We start from the raw sequence: 13,051 nt of genomic DNA on the forward strand, positions 1-13,051 counted from the left end.
CGTTTTTTGGCAACATAATCGTTCGAATATGCCATATGTATACCAGATGATAGCAGAATTTTCGAGTTGAAAGCAATTCTATAATTATATTAATTTAAACTACTTACAGCAATAAATGCTAGAAAAACATAACACCCATATACCATTTGAATCAGTTCGTCGAGATCAGCAAATGCGTGTGTGACAAATAATTTCACTCAACCGTTTTCTACAAACTCAGATTCATATGAACAGTCGTGTGCTCCCAAACAAGGCACTTGAGTTACGTTTGGATTCGACTTCTGGTTGCGGAACTATAGGATATTACATGAAACGAAATTAAAATAAAGTAACAAAAAAAAAAAAAACACTGACGACGCACTGAAGGCACTTTCACCGAACCGTCACGGAACTGAAATGCGTGAATAGTTCTTAACAGTGGCATGCCGATCAGGGTTAAGGACTATTCACACATTTCAGTTCCGTGACGGTTCAGTGAAAGTGCCTTCAGTGCGCCGTCAGTGTTCTTTTTTTATCGGAACCCTTCCGTTCCATTTCCGTGCTGTTTCCGTTCCGGCACAGCCAATGGAATGACATACCGGCTTCAGTGAAAATAAAAAAATATCGGACGAGAACCGGTGTTTTCAACATGGTATGGTCGTTGACGATAAAAAAATAAAAAAAAAAAAAAAAAAATATCGGTGACGACGAATTTGAGTTAGCCGGACGGACGCTACACTGACGGCGAGCTGCACTGAAACGGCACGGTGCCGGATAGGTGTAAATGCGCGCATAGAAAACGAATGAAATAACATCAGTATCCGTGCACGGTGTCGTGCCGGCACTGAACCGGACCGGATATGTGTGAATACTCCTTTATTCGGTAGTGCTCCAACAATGTGTGGAGGGAAGACGATCCAGTGTTAGGGGCTGTTGTCCTGCTACAATAGGTGCAAGACACACACACATCATACATATGGATCGCGACTTCTATGAAGCATAGAAGCATTATGAAGTTTCTCTTTGAATAACAACAAGTTATAGAACACCCAACTTAGATCATCCGATATATAACCGAAGTTAGATCTTCCGAAATATGTCAAATGAAAACATAAAGTTCATGAAGAAATAATGGAAATCTTTTCCTCCAAGCTTGTACTTCTCAATTTATTTATTAAATAATTAAATTTATATGAAAAATGACAATATTCTTGTTTGGCAAAACCTGCTGATAATATAAAATTCTTAAGAACTGTAATATTAAATTATTTATAATAAGGGTTGTTTATCCAAAAACAATGTATAATATTTGTTATTAATTGTTTAGTTTTTTTTTAAATCATCAATATCAAAGAAGTGAACTCGTCAGCGGATTTTGTTACTGTTCGCCATCGTACCTTGGCGTGCTATTGAAAAGTAACAATTGCCATTCTGGGATGTTTTATTATCCTAACAAATCATGTTTAAAGATAACAAGCTTTATTGTTCAGAGATTTATAAATTAGTTATGCTTATTGTATCTCTTCACGGTACGCCGCGCTCAGGACGACTAACGTAGAAGTGAGTGCCCGATAATAATCTGCAATCAATATTCCTAAGAAACAATGCTTTTTGGTATGATCTCAACCTGACCGATTCCCGGCCAGCGCTGAAAGGTATTTCAACTAGCGTTGTCACCTTTAATGTTTTAATTTGAGAAGGCAATTCATCATATACCCTCAGCCTCAAATGATCAAAGTAATAGGCTTCAAACCCCGAAGATACATAAATTAATCATGCTTCTATACTTGTCAACTCATCAACACTTACACTGAACCTCGATGGCATGCTGTTGGATAGCCTTCCCGCCTTCCGTCGTTATTTCACACGTGTAGTCTCCGGTATCGTCCATTTGTACCTGACTGACCTCCAGGCTGCCGTTCTTCCACAACTGTACTCTCGGCGGTGGCGTCAAGTCCGGATACCTCGAGTCGGCCAGCAGCAGATCATCGCGGGACCACCGTACGTATCTGTAAGGAGCTTAAGAAGGGGAAACGAACACGATAATGGGGTTATGAGATTTGGGAGTAGACAAATCGGCAGGGCAATCAATTGGCATAAATCTAAATAAGTTGGCTATTGTCAAATGCTTAGTCCGGTTCATATTGTGGCGTTGAATGGATCCCATACTATAACACAGCACAGTACAACACGCGACGTCACTGTGGCAGCGGTGGAGGATAATTGAGTTAAGAAAAGTGCTTTTTCATTCGTGCGTTTAGAAAGGAACTCCAACAAGTGTATTATTTAATAACGCCACAGCATTCACTGGCATGTGGCTCAACCAAATCAAGTCATCAAATTTGTTGAGAGCTCTTGATTCGGTGCGTTTCATGGTTACGTGTTATGTTGAATGGAATGCACCATGGGATATTTGTCACTTGTCGTATGACTTTTGATGTGTCCACAGTGCACTTTGATCTACGACGATCGAAGTAAGCAATGAAATGCGCTGCGAGGAGCATTTTCCAATAAGTGCGTCACATGTGCGAGTGTAGCTTGATTTGTCATGTGTCAATAAGTCTAATTAAAGTCTAATAGATGAGCAAGCATCCAACTTACAATTATGGTAGCATGGTAGCAGAACTGATTCATTTTCATATGTTTTAACCGTTGTCGGCACACTTCTGAACTGCTGGTGACCATGTGCCGAAGTAGATTGAAGCATTAACGAGATTGTAGGTACCAACAAACAACAAGTGAGAAATTCACTCGTTTTAGTACCTCTGTTGTGAGTTGAGATCATCGTGCTGCCAATCATGATGTTCGCTGAAAACAGAAGTATTAAAGTATTAAACATCATATGGTGTTGAAATTCAATATAGTGCTTAGAACTGGATAATGATGATGATGATGATGATGATCTTTCGCACATTCCGTTAATTCAAACAACTATTCGCCAAGGTCTATTCTGATCGAGTTACACAGCGTTCTGTGCTGCGTTGCATATGCTAATTTGAATGATTCTGGAAATGCAAGGAATCCAATTTACCAAACTTGACAGTGCATAACAAATATACCGAAATCCCCAAATGCGTTTTTCGAGATTTCGAAAAGTGAGTTAGCTTTTACTGAAATTCGGCAAGACACTTGTCATCTGATGTCACTTGTCGATTTTGCATCGCACCACGAAGAAATGTCTCGAGAACCGAGAAAATATACATACCGTAATACTAATATGATGTTTAAGGACCGTTGTGACTATATTCGAAATATATTGGGTTTAAAGTACGTCGAAAAAAAAAACTAATTTTGTTGAAAACTCCCACTTTTGATCGGAGCCTCGAAGACTCCAAGGGTTATATACCATTCGAATTAGCTCGACGAGATCGGAAAATGTCTGTGTGTACATCAAAATTTTTTCTTTCTGCTGTGTAACAGATCGGCTGAAAATTTCGTATCGTTTCTATGAGAGGGCGCTACTAGAATTAAATCCATACCATTTTCAGTTAGTACCAACCTTCAAAAAATACGTGTATAAATTTGACAGCTGTCTGATTATTAGTTTGTGAGATATTGCATTTTGAGTGAAGCTACTTTTGTTATTGTGAAAAAAATGGAAAAAAAGGAATTTCGTGTGTTGATGAAACACTACTTTTTGATGAAAAAAAGTGCCGCCGATACCAAAAAATGGCTTGATGAGTGTTATCCAGACTCTGCACCGGGCGAAGCAACAATTCGTAAGTGGTTTGCAAAATTTCGTACTGGTCATATGAGCACCGAAGACGATGAACGCAGTGGACGTCCAAAAGAGGCTGTTACCGATGAAAACGTGAAAAAAATCCACAAAATGATTTTCAATGACCGTAAAGTGAAGTTGATCGAAATTGATGAAATTATTGAAATTTGCACTGAATGGGACTGACATGCGGGTACTTTGCATATGGGACAGACATGAGTTGATATTTTTTTCACATTTTATTGAACAAACCCAAAACTTTTATTGCAATTTCTGAGAGTATATTGAGCATAGATTTCATTCCTCAAGCTAACTCAAAATTGGCGAAAATCGATATGGGACTGATATGCGAGTATGGGCAGTACACATCTGTATTAAATTTTGGAAATCTGTATGAAATCTGTACTCTGATTTAAATCAGTATGCGAACGCAAAAATCTATACCATACAGATAAATCTAACAATTCATGTTTGTGTTTTTTTTATTCAAAACTGGTTCTAAAACTATCGTGTGTTGTCTTATAGTTGGCATTAGGCCCGTTTTAAGAAGAACTCTGATATTTTGAACCTGAGAGTGTAATAGTGCAATGTCTTGTTTTGATTGCTGTCGCCATTGCTAATTAATAGGCTGAATAAAGTACCAACGATAGGATGAATAAAAATCCTTTGAGATGAAATTAGAAGCAGAGTAGTGAACATATCAGAAGTGTTTTTAGCTGATTTTTTAAATATTATTTTGATTTCGAAGGAATGTGAATAAATTCTCAATGTGGAGCAAGGCGAATTAAGCCGAAATATGATAAATCCATAGTGATTTTAGTGGCTAAATCGGGTTTTTAAGGTAACGTCATTACAAATGAGATGCACTAAGGAGCCCTTACCCTAGTTGCTCTCAAACTAGCATAAGCTGGTTGAATTCGGTTTAGCCATCTTTGAGAAAATTGAGCGCATAGAAAAGAGTGCGTTTTGTCGGTTACGTTACTTATACCATTATATCTCCGGAACCAGAGGTGATAGCCGAAGTTCAAATTCGAACTTAATCAATGACGCAATAATAGCTTTTGAACGAACTGAATAAAATTGCTCCGTCATCTCCGCGAAAATGGAGCTGTCACAAAAATTTTTGATATAACAGTTCGGCTGAAAAGTTCGTATCGTTTAATAGAAACACACATTTTTTTGCCAAAACTCGTTTTTATTATTCAACATAATTGCCATCAGAGGCGATACAGCGATTATAGCGATCTTCCAACTTTTCGATACCATTTTTGTAGTACGATTTGTCCTTTGCCTCATAATAGGCCTCAGTTTCAGCGATTACCTCTTCATTGCTTCTAAATTTTTTACCAGCGAGCATTCTCTTGAGGTCTAAGAACAGGAAAAAGTCACTAGGGGCCAAATCTGGAGAATACGGTGGATGAGGGAGCAATTCGAAGCCCAATTCGTTCAATTTCAGCATGGTTTTCATCGACTTGTGACACGGTGCATTGTCTTGATGAAACAAAACTTTTTTCTTCTTCAAATGAGGCCGTTTTTTTAAATTTCGTCCTTTAAACGCTCTAATAACGCTTTATAATAGTCACTGTTGATGGTTTTTCCCTTTTCAAGGTAGTCGATGAAAATTATACCATGCGAATCCCAAAATACAGACGCCATAACCTTACCGGCCGGTTGTTGAGTCTTTCCACGCTTTGGGTTCGGTTCATCGCGTGCAGTCCACTCAGCTGACTGTCGATTGGACTCCGGAGTGAAGTGATGGAGCCATGTTTCGTCCATTGTTATATATCGACGAAAAAAATCGGTTTTATTTCGATATAACAGCTCCAAACACTGCTCAGAATCATCAATGCGTTGTTGTTTTTGATCGATTGTGAGCTCACGCGGCACCCATTTTGCACAAAGCTTTCTCATATCCAAATATTCGTGAAAAATATGTCCAACACGTACCTTTGATATCTTTAGGGTGTCAGATATCTCGATCAACTTCACTTTACGGTCATTGAAAATCATTTTGTGGATTTTTTTCACGTTTTCATCGGTAACAGCCTTTTTTGGACGTCCACTGCGTTCATCGTCTTCGGTGCTCATATGACCAGTACGAAATTTTGCAAACCACTTACGAATTGTTGCTTCGCCCGGTGCAGAGTCTGGATAACACTCATCAAGCCATTTTTTGGTATCGGCGGCACTTTTTTTCATCAAAAAGTAGTGTTTCATCAACACACGAAATTCCTTTTTTTCCATTTTTTTCACAATAACAAAAGAAGCTTCACTCAAAATGCTCTTGCACTCACTTTTCTCTGAGATGATTGAACCGATCTTAACAAACTTATACTCAAATGAAAGCCACTCTTATCCCATGGTAAATTTTTTAATTTCCTTTACTTCTGACTTCCGGTTCCAGGATTACAGAGTGGCAAGTAAAAATAGCTGCAAATTCTATAGTTGTATATAAAAATGTGTAGAAATAAGGATTTCACAGGCCTGGCAAGATGGCAACCACACAAACTCATACTGATTGCATATACCGGTCCCCGGAATCCGGTTCCGGAAATAAAATGTAATCTGAGACTACAGATAGAAATGTGCTTAAAAGTTCAAACCATCATTTAGACCGATTCTGCGAAAATTGAAAAAGAAAATCTTCTAATTTTGGCTCGTAACTATTTCGGATATGCACGTTTATGCCTGAACAAACTGCCTTGTTTCTATTTAATGAGCATATTTTTCAAGAATACCACAGTAATATTGTCGAGAATACAAGTCACAGGAGAAAGATATCAGTGTGATATTTGTTGTAATCGACTGATCACTTAAACTTATACTCTGATAAATGGTAGTTCCCATAGACAATACGAATAGTATAAATTGGGCTGTTCATAATTATGCGACGGTGCATTATCGTGGTGCAAAAACCAAAAGTTGTCGGCCTTTTTTTTTGCGAATAGCTTTGCGCAAAAGACGCATAACACTCAAATAGTGGCCCTTATTACGGGTATCATCACACGGTGAAAACCAAGTGAAGTGATTGGGACCCTTATTATCGGTATCACTTCACGGTGAAAATCGAGTGAAGTAAATTTAGGTTCTTAGCACGGAAGTCGCTTCAAAGACAATAGTAATTATTTGAATGAACTTGATGTCATTATGAATATCACGCCACCAACATTTCGTTGAAAAAACTTGCTTCACTTCACAATGCGTGATACTGGTAATAGGGAAAATCAAGTGAAGTGAATTCAGTCGGTGTTGAACAGTCGTTCGCACCGCACGCGTATGGCTCTTGGCTCCTGGAATTTTTTTTCTGGCTACCTAGAGTTTCATTGATTCAAGTCTTCAGTCTTTTTCAAGGCTACCTGAATCACTAACTAAGTGACTAAGTGATACAAAGAGTGATATTAGAGTGACTAAGTGATACAAAGAGTGATATTAGAGTGACTAAGAAATTAATCAGCCTTTTTTAAGGCTAGCTAGGAGTCTAATCGAAGACTAATTTAGCCTAGTCAATTAAATTTAAAATTTCATTAATTTCAAAAATGCCTGCGTCCAACCGGAAAGGCAACAAGCCTAAGGCTAAAAATAATTCAATACGGAATAAATCACAATCCGTTATTCAACATTTTTCTAATAACATTCACGATCTTATAGAATCTGAATGTAAAAATAAAAGACAACGGACGGATTTCCCTTCCGTTGATCCTATGCCGTCTAACAATATTTACGAGATTCTTCCTGAATCCGATTGTAGCGACATAGAAGAAAATTCTTCAAAAATTCCCAAAATGGACGCTTGTCGTTCTGGGAAGAAACATCAATCTATGCCACCAGTGACAGTGATGATTTCCGACTTCAAAGCATTCCGTACTGAGCTTTCTACTTTTCTCCCGGAAGTAAAAGTCTCATTTCAAATCGGACGAAGAGGAGAATGTCGAGTCTTGGTGGATGGATTGGAAGATTACGAACGTCTTATTCGATATTTGTCCGAGAAACTTCATAAATTTTATTCATATGATATAAAACCAGACAGACCCTTCAAGGCTGTCTTGAAAGGATTATCAAATGATCAAAGTATTGATGAAATTAAAAATGAACTAAAAGAATTGCTTGGTTTTGCCCCTTCCCAAGTAATACTTATGAAAAAAAGAGCGAATGGTACTTCTAAACCACGCTCTGGAATTTCCCTTGAACTTTACCTAATACACTTCAATCGAAGTGATGTAAACAATTTGAAAATTTTAGAAAAAGTACGTTTCATTTCCCACATTAAAATTCATTGGGAACATTATAAACGGCATAATCGTATTGCAAACTTAACGCAATGTCGTCGTTGCCAAGGCTTCGGTCATGGAACCAAAAATTGTCATATGGATATACGGTGTTTGAATTGTGGTAAATCGCATTCGAAAGACGTTTGTCCAATGAATGAAACCACTGATAAATTTTTATGTTCAAATTGCAATGGAAATCATAAATCCAATTATTTGAAATGTCCTGTCAGGGAAAAAATTTTAAACGCTCGTTCGCTTAGACAACAAGTCAAATCAACGACCTTAAATTTACAGAACATACCTGAAAATTCTTCTAAGGCACCTGCCAATTCGTCTTCTAACGAAAACAATTTATTGACAGGTAGATCGACCTCGTCATCATCTTCTTCTAATGTCAGTTATGCTGGTATATTAGGTAGAAATCTATCTCCTATTTCTTCTAATGTAAATAATCAAAACACAGGACCGCCTTGCAGTTCTTCTTCTAACGAAAACAATTTATTAATAGGTAGACCGGCCAAATCATCTTCTTCTAATGGCAGTCTACCTACAAATATTCCTTCAATGCCATTCGCTTCTTTAAATGAAGTCGATTTAGGCGATATAACTGAAAATAAAATGATCTACCTACAAGATCAACTTTTTCAAATGATCATCCAAATGAATTCGACTTCATCACTTTTTGAAGCATTTCAAATCGGATGGAAATTTGCAAATAATATTATAATGAATTTAAAATTTAACAGTGATGTTAAATAATTATTTGAATATTTTAAATTGGAATGCTCGATCTTTGAAATCGAGTGAAGATGAATTTTATAATTTTCTCAAAGTTCACAAAATTCATATTGCCATTGTGACAGAAACTTTTCTTAAACCAAATGTAAAATTGAAAAGTAATCCACATTATGTGGTTCATCGATTTGACAGGTTTACTGGAATTGGTGGTGGAGTTGCCATTTTTGTCCAACGGCAAATTAAACATCGAATTTTACCTTCTTTCAATACTAAAGTTATTGAAAGCTTGGGAATCGAAGTTGAAACCATTCATGGAATTTATTTCATCGCTGGAGCATATTTGCCATTCCAATGCACCGACGAACAATTAAATTTCTTTAAAGGCGATTTGCAAAAACTTACAAGATATCGATCGAAATTTTTCGTAATAGGGGACTTAAATGCTAAGCATGTCCAGTGGAATTGTAGGCAAAATAACAGTAATGGTAAAATACTTCATAATCAACTCTCAGCTGGTTACTTTACAGTTCTTCATCCCAGTAATCCTACTTGTTTCTCTTCCGTGAAAAACCCGTCTACAATTGATCTGGTTCTAACAGATCAAAGTCACATTTGTAGTGAACCGATTACTCATGCTGATTTTGACTCAGATCATCTTCCTGTAACATTCAGACTTTCCAACGAAGCTATAATTAATCCAATTAGTTCTATTTTCAACTATCATAGAGCTAATTGGTTGGATTACAGATCTCACATTGAAAATCATGTGGATCATGAAACTATTTTAGAAAATTCTGCGGACATCGACACAGCAATTGATAATTTGAATCATTATATTATCGAAGCTAGAAATCTTTCAGTTCCCAAAGCTCAAACTAAATTAAATTCTCCTATCATCGATGACAATCTTCAACTGCTCATTCGGTTGAAGAATGTTCGTCGACGACAATATCAACGTTCTCGTGATCCTGCTATGAAAAACATAGTTAAGGATTTACAAAAGGAAATTAAACATAGATTTACTCTTTTGCGAAATGAAAATTTCGCTAAAGAAGTTGAACAAATTAAACCATATTCTAAACCTTTCTGGAAACTTTCTAAGGTTCTTAAGAAACCTCAGAAACCAATTCCTGTTCTCAAGGAAGGAAATCAAATACTTCTTACAAATGGTGGTGAAAAAGCTCAAAAGCTAGCTCAGCAGTTCGAGAGTGTCCACAATTTTAATTTAAACGTTGTGAGTCCTATTGAATATGAAGTCTCACTGAAGCATGATCATATTTCAACCCAAGTGTTATCACACGATGACATTATTGAGACGAATTTTGATGAAATTAAATCAATTATTAGGAAACTCAAAAACATGAAGGCTCCTGGTAATGATGGAATTTTTAATATTCTTATTAAAAATCTTCCCGATGTTGCCTTGAGACTCCTGGTTAAAATTTTCAACAAGTGTTTTTCATTAGCTTACTTCCCAAAAAGATGGAAAAACGCTAAAGTAATTCCTATCCTAAAACCTGATAAAAACCCAGCAGAAACATCAAGTTATCGCCCAATTAGCTTACTTTCTTCTATCAGTAAACTTTTTGAAAAAATTATCTTGTTAAGAATGATGACTCATATAAATGAGAATTCAATTTTTTTACCAGAGCAGTTTGGATTTCGTCATGAACATTCAACTACTCATCAACTTGTCAGAGTAACGAACATGATAAAATCAAATAAATCTTCTGGGTTATCCACTGGAGTTGCTCTTCTAGACATAGAAAAAGCATTCGACAGTGTTTGGCACAAAGGTTTAATAGCAAAAATGTCTGATTTCCAGTTTCCTATTTATTTGATCAAAATGATTCAAAATTATTTAACTGATCGTACTCTTCAGGTTAGCTATCAGAATTGTAAATCTGAATTGCTACCCGTACGAGCCGGTGTTCCGCAGGGTTCGAGTGTAGCTCCAATCTTGTATAATATTTTCACTTCTGATCTTCCAAATCTACCCGTTGGTTGTCAGAAATCGCTATTCTGTGACGACACAAGTCTGTTAGCCACAGGTAGAAATCTAAGAGTGATCTGCAGTCGCCTACAAAGAAGTTTAAATATTTTCAGTGATTATCTGTCAAAATGGAAAATTAAACCAAATGCAGCAAAAACGCAATTAATTATCTTTCCTCACAAGCCAAGAGCTTCTTTTCTTAAACCAAACAATAATCACATTCTCAAATTGAATGGCTTGGAATTGACATGGTCTGATCAAGCTAAATACTTAGGTTTAACGTATGACAAAAAGCTCACTTTCAAGGATCACATTGAAGGAATCCAGGCAAAGTGTAATAAATATATTAAATGTTTATATCCTCTTATAAACAGAAATTCTAAGCTCTGTCTAAAAAACAAATTGTTAATTTATAAACAAATTTTCAGACCAGCCATGCTTTATGCGGTACCAATTTGGTCAAGCTGTTGTTCCACCAGGAAGAAAACGCTTCAAAGGATTCAGAATAAAATTCTGAAAATGATTCTGAAGCGTCCTCCCTGGTTTAGTACAAATGAGTTACACAGACTCACAAATATAGAACCATTAGATGTAATGTCACATAATATTATAAGCAAATTCCGACAAAAATCGATGCAATCTTCAATTGAATCGATTCGCTCTCTGTATTAGTTAGTAAGTTAGTATATAAGTTCCTTTTCCCCATTACACAATACAAGTAGGTTTAGAATTTTCCCTACACAAAAATCTCAGAATTGCGGAAGCAAATGATGTCTTCATGGTAATAACCAAATCATATATATATATAACAGGGCTGAAAAGTCACCACTTGTGGCTGAACACCCAATTTAAATCTTAATAATTTAATTTTAACTCATATTCCAATAAATAGTTATTTAAAAAAAAAAAAAAAAAAAAAAAAGAAAATTTAATACCTCTGCTATCATTCCTGTAAAATCACATGTCGTGCCTGTATAAACCAAATCGGGCGTGTAAATTTTAACTCTCGTGTAAAACTACGCAAAACATAGCGTTCCTTTGTGTGCATAAGATTTGGCGTAATTTTACATGGAATTTTTTAACTGTGTGTAATAAAATTTAAAAAAAAACTCGTTTCAGTAGTACGAACATTCTTGAAACAAGAAAATTGTGAAGGCTATTGCAGAGCAACGGTTTGATACATTCAGTCGAAACTGATTGAAAAACAAAAATATTTCGATAGCTCATGCAAATACAAATCATTTGTATTTGGTTCATGCAAATAGAATATGTTCTTTATATGCTTACGAGGAACTGGATGACTTGAAAAAAAGTTATGTTCAAAACAAACGAATCTGTCTAACAACCGGAAACATTTCTCTGCGTTGCTGGAGTGATGAATCCAAACAACTTTTTGTTCCCTTGCCAGAATAATAGCGTAAGCCTCAACTTACCTTCGAATGATTATGTGAGCATATATCCGGTTAACTTGTAAATCACTCTAACAGAAACTTCAATTGCAATTATCTGTTTGATTATTCTACACTAGTTCAAATTTGATTTGCTCGACTTTTGCCTTCAGCATGACACTTTTCATTTCTCTTAGCAATTGGATCGTAGATCTTCATCGATAATCATAACAATTTCACACACAATTATCCCAATTTAACACGTCGTTCCTGGTAAAACTCTCACTTCATGTGCTTCCGAAACATACGGGTTCACTATACCAAAATCACGCAACCACTTAATTCCTGTGTGGCTTTTCAAATTGGATCAGTTCTCCCTTGGTCGCACTATTCTTTTGTGCGTTATGCTTCAGTTTGGTAAAAAGACACGTTCGGGTATAGGTCACCAGAAAAAAAATACATCAAATATTTCAATGAAAGCACCCGCTTCTCAATGCCCTTCGGTTGGTTTGGTTGGTTGGTTCGAAGGCATAAATCACACGGTTCTAGGTTTCCATTGACACGTTCAGAACGATCCAACGATCCTGCCGAATGGTTTGTTCTACACTTTCGTACTGCAAAAGAGAATCCAGCAAAGCGTGTGTTGACAGCGTGGTCGTCAAATGGATACTGACCGGCCTGGCCGGGGAAATTCATTCATCTTTGTGAACTTGCGCGCGCCACGGTATGGTGGAGTTGATACGTACGGGCAGTCGAGGGGCGCCATCCTATGTTTGGCGCAGTACAGGGCGAAGCCTGATGACCATCATCAGCAGATGCTACTCGATGTATTGCACTAGTGATCCGGTTGCAATTTGGAACGATCGCAGAATCATTAAAACTCTCGCGGATTCATGGTCCATGAGATCCGATGATTTTGAAATTTTCGTGTTCTATGCGCCACATGCTTATTCAAATATCAATGTAG

The 13,051-nt window shown here is 36.7% G+C and overlaps 1 protein-coding gene across 1 annotated transcript in view; it reads right to left on the reverse strand.

The window, feature by feature from the left end:
• Positions 1–12,760, reverse strand: part of LOC131436970 (hemicentin-1) — a 15,974-nt gene extending 3,214 nt beyond the window's left edge. Inside the window, exons 1-3 of the mRNA XM_058605983.1 lie at positions 12,130–12,760; positions 2,581–2,787; positions 1,789–1,998 (exon numbers count right to left, since the gene is read on the reverse strand). Coding sequence (XP_058461966.1) covers positions 1,789–1,998; positions 2,581–2,779 — 409 coding nt within the window. The 5' untranslated portion in view covers positions 2,780–2,787; positions 12,130–12,760. The remainder of the gene's footprint in view (positions 1–1,788; positions 1,999–2,580; positions 2,788–12,129) is intronic.
• Between the last annotated feature and the right edge of the window lie 291 nt (positions 12,761–13,051).

Source organism: Malaya genurostris, chromosome 3 (assembly GCF_030247185.1).
Source record: "Malaya genurostris strain Urasoe2022 chromosome 3, Malgen_1.1, whole genome shotgun sequence".
Taxonomy (NCBI): domain Eukaryota; kingdom Metazoa; phylum Arthropoda; class Insecta; order Diptera; family Culicidae; genus Malaya; species Malaya genurostris.